At 42.7% G+C, this 23,456-nt stretch overlaps 1 protein-coding gene across 1 annotated transcript in view; it reads left to right on the plus strand.

Annotated features, from left to right (window-relative positions):
- The window catches only part of APAF1 (apoptotic peptidase activating factor 1), a 101,898-nt gene that overhangs the window by 57,420 nt on the left and 21,022 nt on the right, over nucleotides 1–23,456 (plus strand). The window contains exons 17-20 of the mRNA XM_044981728.1: nucleotides 2,911–3,072; nucleotides 9,094–9,222; nucleotides 9,993–10,118; nucleotides 10,674–10,793. Coding sequence (XP_044837663.1) covers nucleotides 2,911–3,072; nucleotides 9,094–9,222; nucleotides 9,993–10,118; nucleotides 10,674–10,793 — 537 coding nt within the window. The remainder of the gene's footprint in view (nucleotides 1–2,910; nucleotides 3,073–9,093; nucleotides 9,223–9,992; nucleotides 10,119–10,673; nucleotides 10,794–23,456) is intronic.

The raw sequence follows: 23,456 nt of genomic DNA on the forward strand, positions 1-23,456 counted from the left end.
TGTAGTTATGTTCTTGAAAAATGCAACTTTATGCGAAATGATGTTAAGCAAATGCAATTTCCCGATAAGAATTAATGTAAATGAAGGGGTTAGGTTCCAGGGAATTTTTTTCACCAGACAAAAGACATTATATACATATACAGTATACGTTTTAAACAGTTTAATATTGTACACTGCGATGAATGATTGTGAAGCTTGGTTGAGGTGGTGGAGTAAGAGGGTGGAATATTTCCCAGGGAATGCCTTGCTGCTAAATTATGAACTAGCACTTGGCTGAGCCCTCAAGGGTTAACACGCTGTTGTTAATGTAGCCTCACACTCTACAAGGCAGTGTGGACTGAGGCAGGAGGGAGGAAACACAATAGATGCTGGGCAGTAGCTGCAAACAGTTCCCTGCAAAAACTGAACATGATGATGAGCCCATGCTATCCAGATGGAGCGCACCACTCTCTCCTCCTGACAGCACATACGGGGCTGTACAGGTGCTGACTTTCCAAAGTGCTGGGGGTGGGGTGCATGCATGTGTGAGAGAGAGAGAGAGTGAGTGATGTGCATTTCCCCTTTAAGTACGGTAATCCTACTTCAAGTATGTTGCCCTTTTAAGCAGATCAGCCAGTTCAGACAGGAAGCAACAGCTTCCAGCAAGCTCCCTCCTGCAGGGGGACATCCTGATATCAGCAACTCTTTTCTCTCCCCCCCAAGCAAGAAAGAAGCTCCCAGGAGCAGCTCCAAGGCAGAGGGCAGGGCAGGAGCAGCACGGCAGTGGGTGGAGGGACACCTGAACTGCTGCTGGGCAGCTGCTGAGCCACATACTTTACAGGGAACTTAGGAGAGCTGCTTGCTCCCAGCCCCCTCTGGTTCTAATCCCCATGAGGAGGGGCTGCTCTTCCAGAGAATCCTGCAAGCAGTGGACAAAGGAGACAGCTGTCAAAGGACGTTATAAGGGAGCACTGCACAACTTTAAAGGAGCTTGTTCCCTAATAGATCAGCAATGTAACAACAAAACAACATTAACTGGGACAATGTTAAGTGAGGAGTTACTGTAACTACTCTGGGGTGGAGGATTATCTGGGTTTATTGTTCTACAGGTAAAGTTAATTTGAGTTTTTGCAAATAAAAATCTCACTTCCGTCACAGGACTTAGGTGACTGCTACTGTTATGTTTCAGAATGCTCGCTTTGTTAGTCTATATCAGCAAAAACTTCAAAAACAGACTCCAACGAGAAACTGCAGAACTGGAATTAATTTGCAAACTGGACACCATCAAATTAGGAGTGGATGGGTCATTACAAAAACTAATTTCCCCCTAATGTTACTCACACCTTCTTGTCAACTGTTTGAAATGGGCCACCTTCATTACCACTACAAAATGATTTTTCCTCCCTTGCTACTGTTAATTGTCTCATTAGCACTGATTTCCCCCCCCCCCCCCAGCTTGGTAAGGCAACTCCCATCTTTTCACGTACTGTGTACATGTACCTGCTACTGTATTTTCCACCCCATGCATCTGGTGAAGTGGGTTTTAGCCCACGAAAGCTTATGCCCAAATAAATTTGTTAGTCTCTAAGGTTCCACAAGGACTCCTTGTTATTTTTACTACTGTTATGTTATTACTTAAATTATGTCTAGAATTGTGTGTGCTTTATTTCTATTTTGGGGCTCATTGTTGATGATAAATAATCTCATTTAGCCATAAAGGGAAATCTAAAATAACTTTTGTAAAAAAGAAAAAAGTTGATCACAAAGTTTGTCTGTGATGTTTAATAAACTACCATTCACTAATAGTTTCTGCTAGTGAGCATCTCGACAAAAGCTGGACAAATGTCAGGTAAAGAAGGGAGTTTCATAGTACATCTGGTTGGTAGTATTTTAGAATAAAGTGAAGAGGGTTACCATAGGCAATTGTATTTTCTTGGTTTCAAAAAGTCAGTAGTAGCTGGCCTATAGTTTTACTATGGCCTCAGTGCTTCCCACTGAAGGGATTGTGTAGATAGTTTAAAAAATAGATTGATAGGAAAATATATATATATAAAATATGCAAACAGATACAGAAGTGTAATATCTGAATATGGAAGTTTTGTTGGAAAAATTGCAACTAAGTCCCTGTGGAATGTGTAAAATATGTTTATGTAGACATTCAGTACAAAGTTTTTTTTCAATTTCCAAACTGGAAATTTCTTCAAAACATTTTAATTTAATACAAAATAGTCTTGTACATAACGGCATATATATTAAACATCATGCTTACAGGAACGTATGTTGTGCTGTTTTTACTTTGTGGTATGCACATGAAAAACTACAATAAACGTAATCCATAAAAGAAAACATTCTTTCTGTTAAGGATTATAAAATAGTCTTGCATTTTAAACCCAGAAATGTTAGGTTTTTCTCTGAAATATGTTTATAATAACTTTGAGGGAAAACTGCTTTATGCAATTTTAATATTTAATAGATAAACATAACCTATAACTAAATGCATTTCATAAGCAACAAAGATTAAAGTGTATTGTGGTATGTTTCCCCATGTCTTTTGGGGGGTGGGGAAGGGCAGGTGAGGTAGGGCATATAAGATCTTTTAATCTTTCCTTAAAGGTCAACAATAATTTTGTTGCGCTTTTTTCTGAACTTCCCCCAATTTTGCAATACCTTTCTGGTAAAGAAATGCCCAGAACTGAGTATGCATTCAAGTACAATCTCAACACAGCAGTGTAGAGGGGCTATCTTCTTTTCGCTCTGACCTGTTTGCATACATGAATGTACAGTAACATTCCAGTTGATCTGGAAAATTAAATTAAAAATATTGTATGCGCTTTTGAATAACCTAATCAGTATTGCAATCAGTTAATGCTAATTTCTGTCATTTACGCTAATTGATTTTTAAGGCTGATTTTAATATATTTGTTCTTGAAGCTTTGGGAAGTGTGTTCAGCAAATGAACTGAAAACTATTGATATAAAAGACTTCTTCAGAAATGCAGACGAACACAAGGATGATGTGGAAGTGTTAGTGAAGTGTTGTGCCTGGTCAGCAAATTGTGCTACAATAATGGTGGCAGCCAAAAATCGGCTTTTAGTAAGTACTTCATAATATCAAACTCTTATTTCTTCCTGTGGTCTGTTTTGTTTTACCTTAGTCAAATTTAAAAAATGCTTTGTTGCCAAAATGTGTGTGGTTTTTTGGTACAAATTGTTAGTTGAGGATAGCAGGAACGTTTTATAGTATAAGGGGAAAAAATGTTTGAATTATGCTTGTTCCTACAGTGCAACTGTCCTGGAGATCAAGATTCACTAGTTTAGATATGTGTGGGGGAGAGAGGTATGAGCAGCTATGACTAGCCTCTTCTTCATATTCTGAGGTAGCACTTAACAAAGTGGGGTGTGAAAAACTAGCTAGGAGCAGACAGTGCAGAGGATGTATAAAATAAAATCTGTAGGCCTTATAGCAATATATGGCAAGAGTCCAGGGATTTTCCTAAAGGAGGGGCTGGCCAACTTACAAAGTTTGGGAAATGCTGTTCTAAGGATTGGTGGTAAGAACTACACTAATGGCTGGAAGACTTGGAATGAAGTATAGTGTACTAAGGAGGGGAAGCAATTCTGACTTCTGACTTTCAAATTTATAAAACAGCTTATTCAGAAATTGTATGGAGCTTTATGAATTAACCTGAAAGTTAAAATTGCTTGGTGAAAATTATGTTCTTAGGTCAGTAATACTCACTAAAGCCATTGGTATTGTTCAGATGTAATCAATGGCAATGTGTGGCCCACAGTATTCTGCTAATATCAAACAAAAGGTTCTTTTGTTTTGAGAAAAGTGGAATAATATGTTTAGACTGCAGGTTGCTGTGTTCTTTAAGATTCTGAACTACATTTTCATAAGTGCTGAGCACCTGCAGCTCCTGTTAAGGTGTGTGTTCAGCACCTCTAGAAATCAGGTTCTGGATCTACAAAGCATGCCGTATTGCAAACCTCAAATGTTTAAAAAAAAAAAAAAAAATCAGACCCGACCCAAAATAGTGAATTAAAAAAATTAAACCATGTGTTTTTTGTCTGCTTTCTGATTTTTGATCTCTTACCCACCTCCAGTGTGCGTGTAAAAAGTATTGCAAACTTTCAAAAACTTGTAGTGAGTAAGGCAGTTTTGGCCCCTGCTGCAGGAGTTCTCATGCGAGGACATAACCAAGATCAAGCCCTCATTGTGTCTGTACAATGCATAGCACGTGGTAAGAGAATTCCCTACCATGAAGATCTTAATCTAGTCTCAGAACATAGTGGTGAGTTTGACAGCAGAGCTGAAACTGGGATTTGAAAACTCTTCTAATGTAGGGTCTGCTGAACTTCCATTATATGGGAACAACTTTTAATCCCTGCTGACATAGGAAGGATTCAGACTGGTAATCTAAAAGTGAAAAGTGCTGTAGCTCATTAGCAGTGCCCTAAGGCCTCTGAGAACAAGACTTGTTTTTTTGGAAAGATAAACTTATTAAATCAAATTCTGTCCTTTCTGGATTTCACAAATTCAGGGTCCGCCACTCTCTGAAGACACAGGCAAAATCTCTCACACCTTACACTGCATCTCAAACATTCCGTCTGCCACATCCTGTTCTTACAAATTCCAAGGCAAGAAGGGACCATTTGATTATCTAGTCTGACCTGAATAACATGGGTCATAGAACTTCTCCAAAATATTTCTCAGAACATATAGTTTAGAAAAACATCCAATCTTGATTTAAAAATGGTCAGTGATGTGAATCTACCATGCCCCTTGGTAAATTGTTCCAATGGTTAATTACTATAACTATTTAACATACATGCTTTATTTCTAGTCAGAATTTGTCTAGCTTCAGCTTCTAGCCATTGAATGGTGTTTTATCTTTCCTTGCTAAATTAAAGAGCCCATTATTAAATATTTGTTCCCTATGTAGATACTTATAGACTATAATCACCCTTTAACCTTCTCTTTGTTAAGCTCAAAGAATTCAGTCACTGTGAGGCATGTTTTCTAATCCATTAATCGTTCTTATGGCTCTTCTCTGAACCCTCTCCAATTTATCAACATCTGTCTTAGAAGGACAGCTCCCATTAACCGAAATACCAACACTAAAACTACAGCACTAAGACAACTACTAACACAAAATCCAAATTCCTTTTTAAATATAATATTTTGCAATATAAATTATGCCAACAATTACTGCAGAGACTTTATACTAACTTGCATACTTCCCCGCCCACCCCTCCAAACTGCACACTGATATCAGCAGGGTTTGAACTCCTAATTTTCAGATTTGTTGCAGAGACCTGTTCCACTTTAGCCATTGGAGTAACTGCTGAGAGAGAAAGCATGCTGATATGTGGACCAGCCCACAAAGGGGGACGCAACACACTGCCAAAGGCTTGCATAATATTTGTGCAACACAGAGCGCTGGGAATCAGAGTTCTTGATTTTTCTTTCTAGCTCTGGAAGCAGATTGTGTTCTAGGGTTACAGACACCATAGCCAACATCCTTGCTTAGGTCTTTTGTAAGGACTGAATCCAGGACTTCTGGATGAGTATCTTCTGTTTGAGCTCTGGGGACTGTGGAGAGACACCAGCATAGTTTAGAGAGCCCTGGAGGTTTATGTTACAGGAGCCTCCCTGGGCATTTGAAAAGCTGCCCCTCCTTTGAGTCTTTTGTGGTAGCTGCAGTGGAGGGGAAGCAAAGCAGCTAATTGGATGTAAAACTAGTTTGAAAGTCCTGATGTCAACAGCAGGAGAAGGGAAGCCCTAACCCCGCACAAGCTTGCTCCTCCTTCATGGCCCCTTTGAATAATCTGTGGAGGAGCAGCAGCAGGCCAGGTCCTCTTTGTGCGTGCACAGAGGGAGTTGCAGATGGATGAAAGTGGCCAGCAGGCTGTAGGTGTGACACCCTGCAACTAGTGGGTATAGAGACACATGGATAACATTGTAAATGTGCTCCATGAAGGGAAAGGTATAGCTGTGTTTGTGAACTACTAAATTATGGTAGCCTGTTTAAAGACATTTGAGGGAAGCTAGAAACGATGTCAAACCATTGTGGATTGAGTCAGGAGATGATTCAAAGTCTAAGTTTGCCATTATGTGATAATTAGTATTATAAAGTATCAGAGGGGTAGATGTGTTAGTCTGGATCTGTAAAAAGTATTATAATCTCAGTTTTTTTTCAGGCTTTTACAATTGAGTTATTAAAGTAGCTCAGGATTAAAAATTGGCGTAGGATTAGCCTTCTGTTTGTTAGAGTTTTGATAAAGCATTCAGCCTTTGAGTTGTGGTATGCAGAAATAAGATACTTTCAGGATTAGTTGTACAACTAAAAAATGGCTTTATTTAATAAATAGTATATAATGGACTACTTACCAGATTTAATTTAATAATAATTGGTGATTTGAAAAAATGAAATGACTGAGGAAAAGTTAGTTTTACAGCATGTTGACTATAGTTGATGGAGCCAGTACTAATGCAAAATTGTTTCCTTTAAGAATTGGCTGCATAATACAAATATTTAAAAGAAAAATTTTAATTTACACAGTGTTCTAAGAGTACCTATAAAGCCATTGTAGCATGTTTTGAGGTAAAAATACTGTATATTTTTAATATTCTGGGGGAATTCTGTGCAACTGCACATATGCAGAATTCATATCCCCTGCAGATATTTTTGCTTCCCGGCCACAAGAGCAGTCATGCGCCTGTCCCCAGCAGTGTGGGCAGCCAGTGGAGAGGTACCGGTAAATCATTTCAGGGGATAGGGATGCCCTGGCTGGTGGCTCCTACCCTGCGCCTGGCTCAGCTGCTAGTCTCTGCTGAGCTGGGGTGGGGACAGGAGTTGCTCTTCCCCTGCAAGGAGCAACCTCATCCCCAGAATCCTTACCCGGCTGCAGGAAGCTCTGCAGCCCCTCCACCCCCCACTTCCTGCCCCATTGCTCCTCAGCCATGGGGGGGAGGGGTCACTGTACAGGGAGTTGCTCCCATGTCTGCCACTTTCTGGTCTGCCCAACTCCCATGTTCTGGATGCCCCCATACCTAGACACCCCCCCCGCACCTAAATGGCACTGCTGAGCCTCCCGCACCTGAACCCCCACCCCGCTGAGCCTTAGCCCCTGCACCCGCAGCCCCATGCACCCAGACCACCCCAATGAGTCCCCCCACACTGAGACCCATTGAAACCCAAACAGCTGCCGCCAGACATCCACCCTACCAAGCCCCAATCTCCCAGCATCTGGAATCCCCCCCCACTAAACCCTCCCATGCGCTCCCCCCGCCGAGCCCCATCCCCCCCTGCTGAGGGCCAACCACCATCAACTGGACTCCCCCAGAGTCCCATTGATTGCCCCTGCACCAAAACACTCCAATGAGCCCGTACATCCAGATTTCCCCCCCACACACACACTTGGACCCCCCCCCCCACTGAGCTGCCTGCACCTAGACTGCCCTGCACAGAACCCTCTCACCCCACACCTGGATCCCCCCACACTAAGCCCTTCCACACTTGGATCCTGCTGGGCTGAGCCTGCGTGCCCACACCTGTTGCGCGTGGTGCAGAGAGGCAGGTCCCTGGGATGTTTCTGGGGAGGCCCGGCCCTTGTGCTGTGTCAGGTCAGGTGCAGCCTCACCGAGTCTGTGTCCTGGGTGAAGGAGGGGGGCTGCAAGGTGATCTCCCACTCTGTGCAGCCAGTGGCCTGTGTTCTTCACTGCCATTCTGGAGCCTCCACATTTATTTATTGACAAATAAAATTTGCAGAATTTTAAAATATTGTGCACATAATTTTTTTATATTTTTTGGTGCAGAATTCCGTCAGGAATAATTATTTTGTATTAAAGTGTGTATTTAAATATATACTTGGATGATATAAGGCAGGGGTCGGCAACCTTTCAGAAGTGGTGTGCTGAATCTTCACTTATTCACTTTAACTTAAGGTTTCGCATGCCGGTAATACATTTTAACGTTTTTTAGAAGGTTTCTCTCTATAAGCCTATATTATATAACTAAACTATTATTGTATGTAAAGTAAACAAGGTTTTCAAAATGCTTAATTTAAAATTAAATTAAAATGCTGATATTACACTGCTGGCCTGCGGTTCCATTCACCTAATTTGGCAGCGGGCTGAGCAGGGCCTGCGGGACCCCGGCTGATAAGGGACCAGCAGCCAGGACCTCAGGGTGCAGGAGCTCAGGGTGGGGGTGGGGATGTGGAGGGGGTGCAAGAGTCAGGGCATAGGGTGTGGGGGGCTGAGTATGTGGGGGGGTGCAGGAGTCAGAACGGAGGCTGGAGGTGTGTGACGGTGTGCAGGAGTTATGGTGTGGGATGGCTGGGTATGTGTGGGGGTGCAGGAGTGTGTGGGGGCGGGTGCAGGAGTCAGGACAGAGGGCTGGATATGTGTGTGAGGGGGTGCAGGAGTCAGGACAGAGGGCTGGATATGTGTGTGGGGGGGTGCAGGGGTCAGGGCATAGGTCTGGGGTGCTCGGCTCATGGGGGTGCTCCCAGCACCCTGCCATGAGCGGCTCATGGAGGGGGGCTGGAGGTGATATGCCCTGATTCCACCCCTTTCCCCAGGGCCCCGTCTGTCCCCACCTCTTCTCTGCCTCCTCCCCGGAGCAGTGAGCACGCTGTGGCTCCTCTTCCCCTCCCCCTCCCCCTGGCAAGGACGATCAGCTGATCAGCATGGGAAGGAGAGGAGGAGGGGCAGGGAGAAGAATCGGGGGAGTAGGGAGCTTGGCTGCTGGCAGGACCAAGCTTCTGCCTCCGCAGGAGAGAGCAGTGGGCAGAGGGACTAAGTGGGGTCAGGACCGCGGCAGGTAACAGCGTGCCATTAAAAATCAGCTTGCGTGCCGGCTTTGGCACGCGTGCTGCAGGTTGCCGACCCCTGATATAAGGTCTCTGAGAAAGGAGTGAGTCTGTTAATTTAAGGAACCACATTCTTCCCAGTTGAATACATGTTGTTGAGTGCTTTAAACTACTACTAATGATCATAGTTTATTACTTGCCAGCAGTAAAGTACATATAAATCTTATACAGTTTTTATTGAGCAGCTAAGTAATAGTCATAATACAGTATAATTATTATAATTTTATGTTTGCAGCTTCTTGATGTTATAACCAGTGACTTGTTAGCAGAAGTCCTTATAAGTCACCACACTACAATCCAGTACTGTGACTTTTGTCCTGACAATCAGTTGGTAGCAGTTGCTTTATCACATTATTCTGTTGAGGTAAGTGACTGTCCTTGTTAACATAATTTAAATAGTCCTCCTGGGATACTATATGGAGAAAATGGGGTGTCTAAATCCATTAGTTTTGGAGAGCTAGAACTTTTCAATATCTGCACATGTGCGTATGTATGCAAAATGAACTTAATTACTTTAGTATTCTTAGCACATAATGTAATATCTTAATTTCATTTTTTATTTATTTTTTTACCCATTTTATTAGTTATAATTTTGAATGATGAAATAGTTTTTATATTTTCACATAAGCCGCAAAATGAACATTTTATTTAATTGTACACATTAAAAGAAAAATAAATCAGAAAAACTCAGTCTTCAAGAGATAATATGGTATAAAAGACTCTTGTACATTATACCGGTACACTACAGGGTTTTTGACCATTCAGCCAAGTGAAAAACACTAAGTAGTGGATGGAATACTTACTTCATCCATTGTAGTCCCAAAACATTTGAGTATCATATTTTCTAAAACAGACACATTTAAGTCTACATTTGAGCACTACATATATTAGATTGATTTAGTTATACAACTGAGAAGGCTGATCTTTCAAAGAATAAATATCTATAGTAAATAGTGACAGCAGAAGACAACTCTATGTTACAGTTAGTATATTCAGGATGAGGACTGAAAGCAAACAAATACTAGTAGAAAAAATTGGTATGTCCTTAGGTACTATTGTATGTGCTTTGTGTTTCGTACTTAGAATGTAGTGGTGATATAGTTGGGCTCTTGCTTTGTTATATTTTTGCTGTAGTTATGGAATACAGAATCTTTTTTAAAAGTAGCTGATTGCAGAGGACATCTGAGTTGGGTTCACTGTGTGACATTTTCTCCTGATGGATCTTTATTTCTGACATCGTCGGATGACCAGACAATTAGGGTAAGGTAACTTATTTCCAGTTGTATGGGCATATTTACATGTTGTTACTTGTTTAGGATACACACTTGTGTATAATATCTGTGCTATATTTTTTGATCCCTAAATTCCTGTGATAAACTGCAGTGCTACCATTAGCAGAGGTGACCCTGTTCTCTTTCTTGTTGTTTCTTTCCCGACTTCCATAATCAGTATTCATACTTCTTATGCAAATGACATATATAATGCAATAGCTGGTACTTTCATTTTAAAAATTCTTTTCTTTGATTTCAAGTTAGGAACCGATGAACTTTGCGCATGTGACTTCTGAGTAGAAGTATAGGCGAGTCAGTCAGTATGGGAAAAATATCAATATTGCATTTTATCTGTTTGGATTGTACATCCCTTCCTAGTAATCTAATAACTTAAAACCATTAAAAGTATTGAGCAGTTATTCTCAATGATTTAAAATGATTCCATTTATGAGTTTCTTACTTTTTGTATGTACCCTTATGTATTGACTGAAAGTTTTATATCCTGTTCTTTATAGAACCTTTGATACATTATTCCCTTTAACAGATCTGGGAGTCAAGTAAGGTGTGCAAGTCCTCTGCTGTTGTGTTAAAACGTGAACTAGATGTCGTGTTCCAGGATGATGGACTGATGGTTTTAGCAATTCTCAATCAGCAACATCTACAAGTAAGTGTATTTCTGTATGGACTTCAATTCATAAATCAATAATATGCCCAAGGGTCTCTATAATCTACAGAAAAAGCACATTAAGAATTAAGTTATTTTTCTTTTTTGATTTTAAGCATTTGGATCTGGCATGTAAATGGCTAGTGTTCCGTAATTTACTCTTTAAAGGATTGAATTACTGTACATTAGGTCCAGACAAAGGAGCTATGGCTATTTTAATGATCAAGACCTGTTAAAGTTTGTGGGCTTTTTCCCTTGAAAAGGAAGATATGCAAATTGAAGTTAACTGCATTGAGAAGGGTAGAGGGCCTTTTCTGTTATAAAATAACTGTTCTTTACTAGATGTATACCTTATATTTTATTAATTTTGGGTACAATATTTCTGTATGGGCTAAAAATACAAATTGTTGTTGATACGCTGGAGAAATTAAGCATACCAAATACTTTAAACACACACGTAGCTGCCTTCACTTTTGTAATAGAAATATTTTTGAATTAGCATGTATCCTTCCATAATTTTGTCAAGTTATATCAGTTATGTGGTGTGACATCCTGTAGAAGTGATTCATCAAGTGGCTAGTGTAGCTAATTTAGAACACTGACATGCTTAACTACAGTAGCTTACAAGAAAACATGCTTATATTCATTTTTTGTTACAAAATGCTGTCTCTTCAGAATTTGTCAAAATGTTTTTCATATTAAATGTCAGCAATTCCTTTCACGTAAGTATGTTGCAATTTAACTTTTTATTTTTTTAGAAGTCCGATCAAACAATTACTTAAATATACTAAGTTGTCAGTTAATGGCCTTCCCTATACAAATTTTTGCATCATCTTTATGTCTGAAATGCAGGTTGTCTTAAAAGATCCTGAATCCATCCTTTAAAAAGATGGACCCAAGCCACAAGGCTTGGATCCAGATTTTCTCATAGTTTTGGCATGTTTAGATCCCTCTCTCTCTCTTTCTCTCTCTCTAATCCTTGAGCTGTAAAATCCTGGAGTATCAAAAAAGTTCTAAAACAAAAGTAAATTGAAAGTAGAGCATAAATAGTGGGGTGAGCAGAATTAAATAATTTAGACTTTTCTTGACAGTTTCTTTAGGGACAAGAAGTAGCTGCAAAATGTGTTTACAAGACCCCAGTACATCTGACAAAATAGATAGGGTGGAACACTCTGTCACTAACCCTTTCTGAATGCTTTCTTGCTGTGCGGGACACTAACAGCATCTTAGGTATTATACCCATTATGGACCAAATTCTGCCCATCCATGTGCAACTTGTGTCTTCTGTGGGAGTTCTGCATGCAGAGGCACTAAGGAAACTGGATCCTAATACAAACTATCTAAAAATCTTGCTTGCTGGGGATACACTAAGTGTTTGTAGGCCATGGAAGAGACAGAATGAGAGAATCCTTGTAGCTGAAAGTATTTTTTCAGCCTTTAAAACACCTTTTCTACCCAAAGCAAATTGAAAAATTTAAAGCATCAGTAATGACAAGGGGGAACTTTTTTTACTCCGTATACAATTGTGTGTATGACTTCACTAGTCCTTCTGCAGATCCCACAAGAATTTATGCTGAAGTGATGCATTTTAAAGCAATGGCACTAACTTTTATAGCTGTGAAAATTGAACGCCATATTACATGGCACCAGCAAAGTGATCTACATTTCCTGTGTAGTAATTCAGACTGTCAAATTCTAAAAATTTTCTGCTGGTGAATGACAACTGTCTAATGTCAACATTATCAATATTCTTATCTGAGAGCACTGAATGAAATATTAAGGAATCGGCATCTTCCCCCAATTCTGTTATTTGTTCACCTATAATTAGTCTTCATTAAGCATTTATTTTCAAGTACAATTGTTTGAGTCTTATTGTCTGTGTACATATATGTATGTTTGTCTTCTGGCTTTTTAATGTTTTGGGTTTTTGACTTTCGTTTTAACCATAACATTTCAAATGGAAAGTAGAATTCGGTGTTTCTTGATAAGGGAGTCAAAAACATTTGTATGTGATGTTATATCCACTGACTTTTTCTTTTTCTTTCAAGTTTTTTACTTTTTTTTTTTTAGAGCTAAATGCTGCCTTCAGATCAATTCCATGAATCTCTAAAGAATTGTGAATGAAGTAATTGAGAGACTGATAAAACTCTTCCATACTTAATCTATCCTCCAAAAAATCTGGCATAACACACAAAATGCAGAGACACATGAACTGTCATGTCGCAATAGACCAGTGGTTCTTTTAGTCTGGTATTCAGTTTTAGTGGTTATTTTAAATTCTTCAGGCTCTGTCTACAGGAGCTTTTTCTCTTCACATCTCCCACTACTACAGCTTTACTAGTGGTGGCAGTAGTGTGAGTGCTAATGAAGATAGGTCTCTAGAGTTTTAACCAGTGTTATCTAGACCTGCCTTTGACCAGGAGAGCAACTATTTCAGTTGCTTTGTATCAGGCCATGTTTGGCTGGCAGTAGGCCTGGCAGCCCTTCCTGGGTGAACTTCAAAAAAATTGTTCTGGCTGCCCATAATATGTAGTGTGAGGAGATAGCTGAAACTGATTGTTCTGCTGCTTTCCTTTGCATGGGATATACCTGGGTCATATCCATTCTTCTGATTAAAGGAGGCTGTTACAGCATTCCATTTGTGCAAGCCTGGCTGAAGGGGAACCTACCTGACAACTTCCCTTCAGAAGTTTGCGCCCGTGCAGGAGGAAAGATGGAATCTTAGGTACCCCATCCTTTTTACCTTTTAGTCTAAGAGCCCATAAAGGGATTTTCCTCTTTGCTGGGACCTTTTACTTACTTCCCCCCCTCTTTTTCTCTCTCCTCTCCTATTTTCTGTCTTTCCCCCACCTCCATCTCCTCACCAAACTGTGTCTCTCTTCCTTTGCTTGGAGAACCTGCATCAAGGCTAATTAAAAGACCTATATTGATGCAATAGGCCCTCTTCCCTTTCCTCCAAAGGTACCAAATGCTTTTCTACTCAGAGCTGCTGTACCCCATCCCCTTTTATGGGACTGTTTTAAGTAGGAGGACATGGAACCTGTGGAACTGGTTGGAGCCCCTCCAGAGAACCCAGCAGAACCAGAATTCTTGGTTCAGAGCCAACAAAGGCATTAAAAGAAAGACATTTGCATCATACTTTATACAGCAAAGCCTGGCAGAGGAGGAATGCAGTAAATGAGGTGAACATTCTTATAAGGCAAGCTCACCAACTTCTCCACCAAGTGGCTTCTCTGTCTTCTGTTTCATTAGTTGGCACCCCTTCCCATTCCGTCCATGGATATACTGCATTCAATAGATATCACTGCAGGAAAACTGGCAGATCATCCTCTGCAACCCAGAGATTTCCTCTTGCTCATTTCCTAGTACAGGTTACTGCAGGGGCACCCTCCACCTGTGCTAAAAATTTGATACATGACTACAGAAGTGTGCTGCATTTGATACATGACTACAGAAAAGCTGCAAGATTTCAATCCAGCTATGCATGGAGATCCTTTCTTACTCAGTACATAGTACATATTGCTCCAAGGACACTCTCCATCAGCAATCTCAACAATAAAAGGAATGTACTACCCCTTGACTTATTTCTCCTTGCTCCTTCCAACAGAGATGCTAGAGAGTAAATAAAAATGAGGAGGCTCTCAGAAAATTCCTCAGCTGACCCTGATTTGACTCCTCCTTGAAGGAGTGAGAGTTACCTGAATCCTGTTTGGAAAAACATCACACACATCCACTTCCTAGTGGATTCAACCAGGGTTGAATGGGACCAGCTGTCTAGAAGGTAATACATCCATCTGATCATCGATAAAAGTTGATAGGATGCTACCATAGGGCCAGAATTGATGCCACTGTGATTGTAGTAGGTCAGATAGTTATTTCCATTGACTATCTTCTGAGGGATCAAGTAGACAGAAAGAGGGCCCTGACTTTGCAGATGCTATGAAGCAGAGGTGACACCATGCCTCAGTCATCTACGTCACTATGTAACTGCACTCCTTCACCTTAACAAGCTATTTCTCTAGGACATCCCTGTCACAGCACACTTAACTAAAACACAATTTGTTGCAGCAGACAACGTGCACAAACCCTACTGAACGCTGGTTTTGGCGCCTCATTCATCATAGCTCATACCACTTGGACGCCTTCCAGTTTTCCATTTTGCTTCATAGCTACCAGTTGAGTAAAAAGAGATTTATAGTTCTTCACTTGGAAGGCAGACCAGCAGGAGAAGCAGCTGATGGAATCTACCTCTTACCAGTTTTTCCTTGACAAAGTGGCAGTGTAGTCCTCTGCAAACAAGTGCTCACTTGCATCCTCATTGCAGGTGCTTCCTATGTACGTACTGATACTGTAGAACCAGTGGAAGGGAATCATGATTGAGCTGAGGGAAGTTGCAGAAAAGGGACCTTCAGAATTCAGGTCATTACACCTCAAGTGACACAGTGCATTCCGTATTACCAGCTGCCAGAATCTGAAACCCCCTCATTTGATGAAGGCATCTTTCCTGCTTCCTCCTAGTCTGGAAAAGATCTTCCACAAACAAATGAGACCTGGAGAAAATAAAAAAGAATTTGCATTTGGTCTTTGAAAGATTCAGAAAGTATTGTTTTCACTTCCATTCTGAAGAAGTTGCAAGGAGTCAGAGCTGTCAGATCTAAGAACCTTGACAGATGCACCAGATCTAAGGGTATGTCTACACTACAAGACTATTTCGAATCAACTTAATTCGAATTTGTGGAATCGACCTTATGAAGTCGAAGTTGTGTATCCACACTAAAAACACTAGTTTGACTGTGCGAGTCCACAGTAACGGGGCCAGCGTCGACTTTGGAAGCTATCCCACAGTTCCCGCACTCCCCGCTGCCCATTGGAATTCTGGGATTTCCCCCCAATGCATGCTGGGGGGAAAAATGTGTCGAGGGTGGTTTTGGGTAACTGTCATCATTGAACCGTCAATCACGCCCTCCCTCCCTCCCTCCCTGAAAGCGCCTGCGGGCAATCTGTTCGTGCACTTTTCTGCTCAGTGACAGCGCGGGCGCCACAGCACTTTGAGCACGGATCCCGCTGCAGTTATGGCCGTTGTCAACTCCTCGCACCTTATCGTCCACCTCTTCCACAGTCAGCTGCTGAGAAATAGGGCTACATTTCAATGGTGCTGCGAGCACTGGTGGACCATGGGGGACGTTTTACCAACATCAACGTCGGGTGGCCAGGCAAAGTTCATGACGTGCGTGTTTTCAGGAACTCTGGTCTGTTTAGACGCCTGCAGGAAGGTAGTTTCTTCCCGGACCACAAAATAAGTCTTGGGGATGTGCAGATGCCTATAGTGATCGTCGGGGACCCAGCCTACCCGCTAATGCCCTGGCTCGTGAAGCTCTGTGCAGGCGCCTTGCACAGCGACAAGGAACTCTTCAAGTACCAGCGAGCAGCGTGACCTGTGACTGTTCAGTTTCCTTACAGAGAAGCTGAACCTGCCCCTGTTTCTTTACCAAGTGACTGTTGACTAGCATCTACAGTTACATACCCCGCCCACCCCGCTTCCCCAACTTCCAACACATGTTTAAAAATAAAATACATGTTCCACTGTAACTTTACAAAGGTTTCTTTATTGATGACTTTGCGTTACAGGGTTGAAACCGGGACACGGACTGTGCTGGGTAGGGTGTGCAGTGATGTAAAGACTGCCTGTAAACTCGAGGAATGACAGGCTCCTGCTCCCAGAGCGGTCTGCAGTGCCGGACTGGATGTTTCAACGGAGTCTGCCATCCCTCCTTTTTGGGACTCAGTGTGCGGGGGCTATGTGGCCTTTTGGCGGGGGAGGACGGATACAGATTCCTCTGCTGCGTGGCTCTGTGGTCCAGGACAGGGACCGTTGCATGAGATCTGTAACCCCCCTCCCCCGCTACAAAGTCACGTACCCCCCCACCCACACAGAACCTGCAAACCACCTCCCATACCGACCAGGGTGCGTACTGACTGCAGTGTGTGTGTGACCTGCTGCTGATCCTGCCCCCGTGTCTGTACCGTGGTAAAGGTGATTGTCCTGTCAAATTACCAACCCCCTTTCCCCCCTTCAAACACAGTCTCCTCTAAAAGAACATGATGGAAACAGTAATTAACAGAAAAGTATTTTTTATTATCAACTAGACAGTTAAGGGATGAAACTGGGATGGGGGCTTGGGTGAGGCGGGAAGGAAAGGACTTCTCAAAATTTAGGGTATGAGAGCTTTTGGGTACTTGAACACTCTGCTGGGGTGCAGTGACAGTTTACACGGGCTCTGGCGCCCCTCCTTCTGGTTATTTTGGGTGAGGGGGGTATGGGACTTTGTGGCGGGGGAGGGCGGTTGCAGACACACTGCAGGGGGGCTCTGTCCTCCTGCCTGAGGTCCTGCATAACATGCACAAGGCGCAGGAGCATGTCCGTTTGCTCCCTCATTAGTCCAAGCAGCGTTTGAGTCGCCTGCTTGTCTTCCTCACGCCACCTCTCCTCCCCTTCGCTGTGTGAGTGCTGGTACAGAGAGAGGGTCTCCCTCCACTGGCTCTGCTGGTCCACCTCGTCTCGGGAGCACCCCATAAGTTCAGCGAACATCTCGTCCCCTGTCTTTTTCTTTCGCTGCCTAATCTTTGCCAGCCTCTGTGAGGGGGATGCTGGGCGGGTCTGGAGACAGTCGAAGCTGTGTGATGGGAAAAAGGGAGTGAATTCCTTGCAAAGATAAATTTTTGCGAACAATGAACACAGTCTAGTTTGTCTCTGTGAATTCTGGGTTGAGATCCCAGTGCCTGATGGGGCAAAAACCATTTTCGCGGGTGGTTCTGGGTAAATGTCGTCAGTCATCCCTTCCTCCGGGAAAGCTACAGCAGACAATCATTTCAAGCCCGTTTTCCCTGGATTGCCCTGGCAGACGCCACAGCGTGGAAACCATGGAGCCTGTTTTGCCTTTTGTGACTGTCACCGTATGTGTACTAGATGCCGCTGACAGAGGCGGTCCAGCAGCGCTACACAGCAGCATGCTTTTGCTTTTGCATGATAGCAGAGATGGTTACCAGCCATATTGTACCATCTACCATACCATAAATTGGTAATAAGATGGGCATGGTTACCAGATGAAGCTCAGCCCCCTGTTGCTATGATGACGATGGTTATCAGCCATACTGTACCATCTACCAGGAAAAATTAGGGCCAGGCGCCCTTGATCGACCTAACGGATGCTAGTCTGCATGGTTACCAGCCCTTTTGCACTGCCCCATGTGCCAATAGGCTGATGATGAGGACGGATACCAGCCATATTGCACCATCAGCCATCCATAGCGTGGGGAGAGCAAGGATGTTGGTGTTGAGTGCTGCACCATCGTGTCTATCTGCAGCATTCAGTAAAGATAGGGTGACATGTAAAAGAGTCAAGAGAGGATTGTTTTCCCTTTCACTTCTGTGGGTGGGTGGGGGGCTGCGTAAATTGCCTAGCTATGCCCTGACCCACCGCGGACACTGTTTTTGACCCTAGAAGCATTTGGAGCTCAGCCAAGAATGCAAATGCTTTTCGGAGACAGCAGGAACTGTGGGATACCTTGCGTCCTCAGTCCCCCCTCCCTCCATGAGCGTCCATTTGAATCTTTGGCTTTCCGTTACGCTCGTCATGCAGCAGCGTGCTGAGTCTCTGCTATGCCGTCTGTCCGGAGATTTTTTACAAATACTTTGGACCAGGCGTAACATTACAGTAATTCCCCTAATTAGATGCAGGAGTCTCCGAGCGAGATCACCCTGAGGACGGTCACTGAAGGAGATAGAGAGCGCATGCTGCGTGAAAGCCAGCACAAACCAGGGGACTATGCAGCCGTGCTCGGGGAGGCAATGCTCCCTGAGTAGCTCATGAAAGCCTCGCGCGGAAAACTGTGCTACCACGGAGCACCCAATAAGGCAGCTCTCCCCAGGAACCTCCTGCGTAGGCTTTTCGATTACCTCCAGGAGAGCTTCGTGGAGATCTCCCAGGAGGATTTCTGTTCTATCCCCATATATAGAGAGACCTCCTTTTCACATACTTCAGATTCCTGTTATATTAAGAATAAAAGTTTACATGGTTAAAGCACTTACAGACTCCTCCTTCCCCTGATTCAGGATCCGGGTTAATGGCTGGGGAGGGTTGGTAGGGGATCTCCGTGACGGTGATGAAGAGATCCTGGCTGTCGGGGAAACCAGCGTTGTAAGCGCTGTCGCCTGCCTCGTCGTCCACAAACCCTTCCTCATCTTCCCCGTCCACGAACATCGCCGAGGAACTGGCCGTCGACACTGTCCCATCGTCAGAGTCCATGGTCACTGGTGGGGCAGTGGTGGCAGGCTCCGTAGCGTCCGTTTGCCGCTTTGATTTTTTGGTAGCCTTGTCTGGGGTCCTTGATTTTCACGCGGCGCTGCGTTGCATCCCGGCTGTATCCTCTGTCTCTCATGGCTTTGGAGACCTTCTCGTAGGTCTTTGCATTCCGTTTTTTGGAGCGCAGCTCCGAAAGCACAGACTCCTCGCCCCACACACCGATCAGATCCAAGAGTTCCCGGTCAGTCTATGCTGGGTCCCTCTTTCTATTCAGAGATTACATGAACTCCTCTGCTGGAGAGCTCTGCATCGCTGCCGGTGGGGCTGAGCTCGCCCTGATGTCCAACCATGAAATGAGATTCTAACCGCCCAGACAGGAAAATGAATTCAAATTTTCGCGGGTCATTTCCTGTGTGGCTGGGCAGAGAATCCAAGCTCGGGCTGCTGTCCAGAGCGTCAACAGAGTGGTGCAGTGTGGGATCCACACCTAGCCTAATTCGACATAGCCATGTCGAATTTAGCGCTACTCCCCTCGTCGGGGTGGAGTACCGAATTCGAACTAAAGAGCCCTCTAGGTCGAATTAAATGGCTTCCTGGTGTGGACGGGTGCACGGTTAATTCGAATTAACGCTACTAAATTTGAATTAAAGTCCTAGTGTGGACCAGGCCTAAGGGATTGTGAATGGAAACTTTCTTCCATGCTAATGAGTGTTCCATTCATAGGATTTTTTTTAAAGTCAGTAGGCCTCAAGGAGAAGCCTACCGTCATATCAAATCACCACATGCCACTAGGAGTTTCCTCAGGTTTGCAGACACATCCTTCCATTATAAATACAAGGGGTCCCAGTTTATCCTTGTAATAATGCCCAGAACATTCACCAAGGAATACACTTGTGTCCATTTCTGGATAACATGTTTGCAAGATATGTTGATTGCTAGAGGACACACATAACAATTGAGCTCTCACTGGGATCCTCTTTTGGGGTCATATCCCCAAACAAATAACCCGACATCTGTATTACAGGTCACAGGGAAGCAATGCTAATGTTTCACTAGTCTTTTTTAATGATGGTCCAGGACAATGGCCCTAAAGGGAGTTGTAAATGTAACAGAAGAACACCTGATCAGATACATGTCATAGCCAGGAGAGTGCAGTTTGTTTCAGTGGAGTCCCTTGAAGCTGGCTAAGCCACTCATCAGGGCTGGGGCAGAGGGTTGGGATATGGGAGTGAGGGCTACAGGGTGGGGCCAGGAATGAGGGGTTCAGGGTGCAGGAGGGGGTTCAGGACTGGGGCAGAGGGTTGGGATGCGGGGGGGGGTGAGGGCTCTGGCAGGGGGTGTGGGCTCTGGGGTGCCGGGGATGAGGAGTATGGGGTGCAGCCCCCAGCCCTCTCCCTACTGGCAGCTTCTAGCTCCAGAGAAGGGGCCCCTCTCTCCCCTCCAGCAGCAGGGAGCGCCAGGGGAGAGGCCCACACCAGCCCTGCAAGCCCCAACTTGCTCTCCTCCCCAGTTCCCACCTACCTCCTGCCTCTCTCCTCTCCAGTTCCCTGCTGCGTGGCCCTTTAGAGCTGCTGCGTGGCTATTTATAGCCTGCTGAATAGTCGCGCAGCTTAGAGGGAACTTAGTGAGCTGCACTTAGGGTTGATGGGAACTGCCACTGGCTCATGGGCCTTGTAATGAAGAACACTACCTTATAGGTAGACTCAAGATGCTCAGTCTATTTAGTTTAACAAAGAGGAGGTTAAGAGATGACTTGATTACAGTCTATAAGGTGCCTGCTGGGGGGTGGGGCGACAAATATTTGATAATGGGCTCTTCAGTCTAGCAGAGAAAAGTATAACATGATCCAATGGCTAGAAGTTGAAGCTGGACAAATTCAGACTGGAAATGAGGTGTACGTTTTTAACGTTGAGGGTAATTAATCATTGGAACAATTAATCAAGGGTCATGATTAATTCTCCATCACGGGCAATTTTTAAATCAAGATTGGATCTTGGTTTCTTTTTTTTTTTTTTTTTTTTCTTTGAGACCTGCTCTAATTCAAAAGGAATTATTCTGGGGAAATTGTGTGGCCTGTATTATGCAGGAGGTCAGAGTAAATGATCACAATGGTCCCCTTTGGCCTTGGAATCTGTGTATCTGTGACTTGTAAGGCCAGTTCAATGTTAAGCAGAAATTCAAAGAGTAGAATTGAACTCTCAACTTGTTACGCTTTGTCTCTCAATAGCGCTTACCCTACAGCATTACTTTTTTTGTTAGGGAGGGGAAAAAACACTTTTTAAATTTTATAAAAGAACAATAGAGAAAATTAAAAGCTTGACATGAAGAGTCGGCACTTCTGAAATTTGGGCCAAATAGTATCAGAGATTGTGGGCTAAGAATGCTTGTGGTGAACAATAAGCATCGCTGCAGGTGTATTAATTTTTTTAATTATATGAACTCTTGAATTTCACATCCTATCTACCAGAATTGATATCACATATAATTAGTGACTTAGTCTTACTATTTGCATCACTAGAACTTAAAATAACAGCTTTTCATAGCCTTTTTTAAGTCATTGTTTGAATTAGATTAAAACTACAGAGATTAAATCTTATTTTCAAAGTAACTTCAGAAGTCATAGGTACAGATTTATCTGTACTATACATTTGCTCTACATCTATTGCCCACCTTACAATAATACCTCAGAGTAATATAACCTCTTCATTAGGGACTTTGCCGTGACGGTGCTCAGCGCTTTGCAAATCCAGCAAGCTTCAAGGGGAGGGGAGCATATTCAGTACCTCAGAGGGTTTAGTCCTTGTTCAACTAGATTAGAAAAGCAGCATAACTTTTTGTTTTTAAAGCAAGAATAAAGCATCACAAAATGTATTTGGTTCTTTTGCAAAGCATTTTGTCTAGTTATAATATTTTGTAGTATATGTTTTAAAATTAGTAGAAGATATAATAGAGCTCTCATTTCAGCTCTCTGCTACTAAATCTTTACAGTAAAGTAGGAAGAGACTGTGTGTATATTGATGAAGTGTTGGTGAGTGAGGTTCTATTGTATACTTGACATAAACTGTTAGGTTGCATTATTTTATATTTTAAGAAATATCAAATATTTACCTACTATTGGGCAAATTTGTTACAACTATTTGGACCTTTATAGGAAAAGGCCTTTTTTCCAACATCCTTTTCTGTCTTTGGACATTTGAGCATCTATGTATTAGAGGATCTGAGTGCATAACCATATTCCTCATGGAGAAAAAAGTTGGTAAGATACTTGAACATTTTCCCAATCTTTCTTATCTGTTTGGTTCTGTCTACCTGTTTACTCAGTACTGTCTCTTTTTCCATGTGTTTGTGTTTGTTTTGTCATCTTACTATTTGCAGTGTTTTACATTAGAATGTGTCTTCTGCTGTCCATGTGCTTTTATCCCCTTGTCATTAAGGAATACTCGAAAGGAGTGTAAATAAAATAACTTAAAAAATTTACGAAACCTCCTCCCCCAGCAAGATGATTTTTTTAAAAAGCATTCTTATTTTACCTATACAATTGCAGTATTTTTATGAGGCAGTGTTAGACTCCAGAGATTTTCTGGTTCAATGATTGACTTTGAAACTGTTTTAGTCTCAAGTTCGGATATCATTTATACCTGGTTTCCACTTTTTTTTTAATAAGACGGGATACAGAGCTATGCAATAGTTATAGTAATTCAGTATTCTCTAATTCTAGAAATACACAGTTGGATTTTTTTGAAACTTTGAAGTGGTATTGGGTGACTTAGAGGGTTTGATTATCAAGTATAGAATCTTTCTCCTCTAGGTCACAAGTTGAATTGTGTCCACGGTTAGGAGTGACCAAGTCCTTTCCGTCTAATGGCTGGCATATGAATGTGTTGGTTCTTAAACTACTTCTCAGTGAACAGGTAGCCACTTGCCATTTAAAAAAAAAGAGTTGACGTCTGATTTTCAGAAATAGATGGACTTCAGTGTCTACTTGCACACCTAGGAAAACTTTCCACTTTGCCTCTGCTAGTGAATTTTTTAAGCCCTTCTAACATTTTTGTGAACAATATGAACAAATTACCTATGTTCATTATCTAAAGGAGGTTAACCAATGAGAATCAGAAACCTGCCTATGGATCTAGGAAGGGACTGATACAGGAACATACACAAATGCTGCTGGTTTTGGCCTGTGACCATCTATAGAATAACCTTCCTAGTGAAAGGTTTCTGTCTCCAGCCCATGTTAAAATCAATACATTTGTTATAAGACTCAAACCATGCTATTTTTCCTCATTGCACATGTATAGTTACTTTTGCATATCCATGGGAGAATAGATCCCTAACATCTTGTTTTGTAAACTACTGCAAG

This window comes from Mauremys mutica, chromosome 1 (genome assembly GCF_020497125.1).
Source record: "Mauremys mutica isolate MM-2020 ecotype Southern chromosome 1, ASM2049712v1, whole genome shotgun sequence".
Classification (NCBI taxonomy): domain Eukaryota; kingdom Metazoa; phylum Chordata; order Testudines; family Geoemydidae; genus Mauremys; species Mauremys mutica.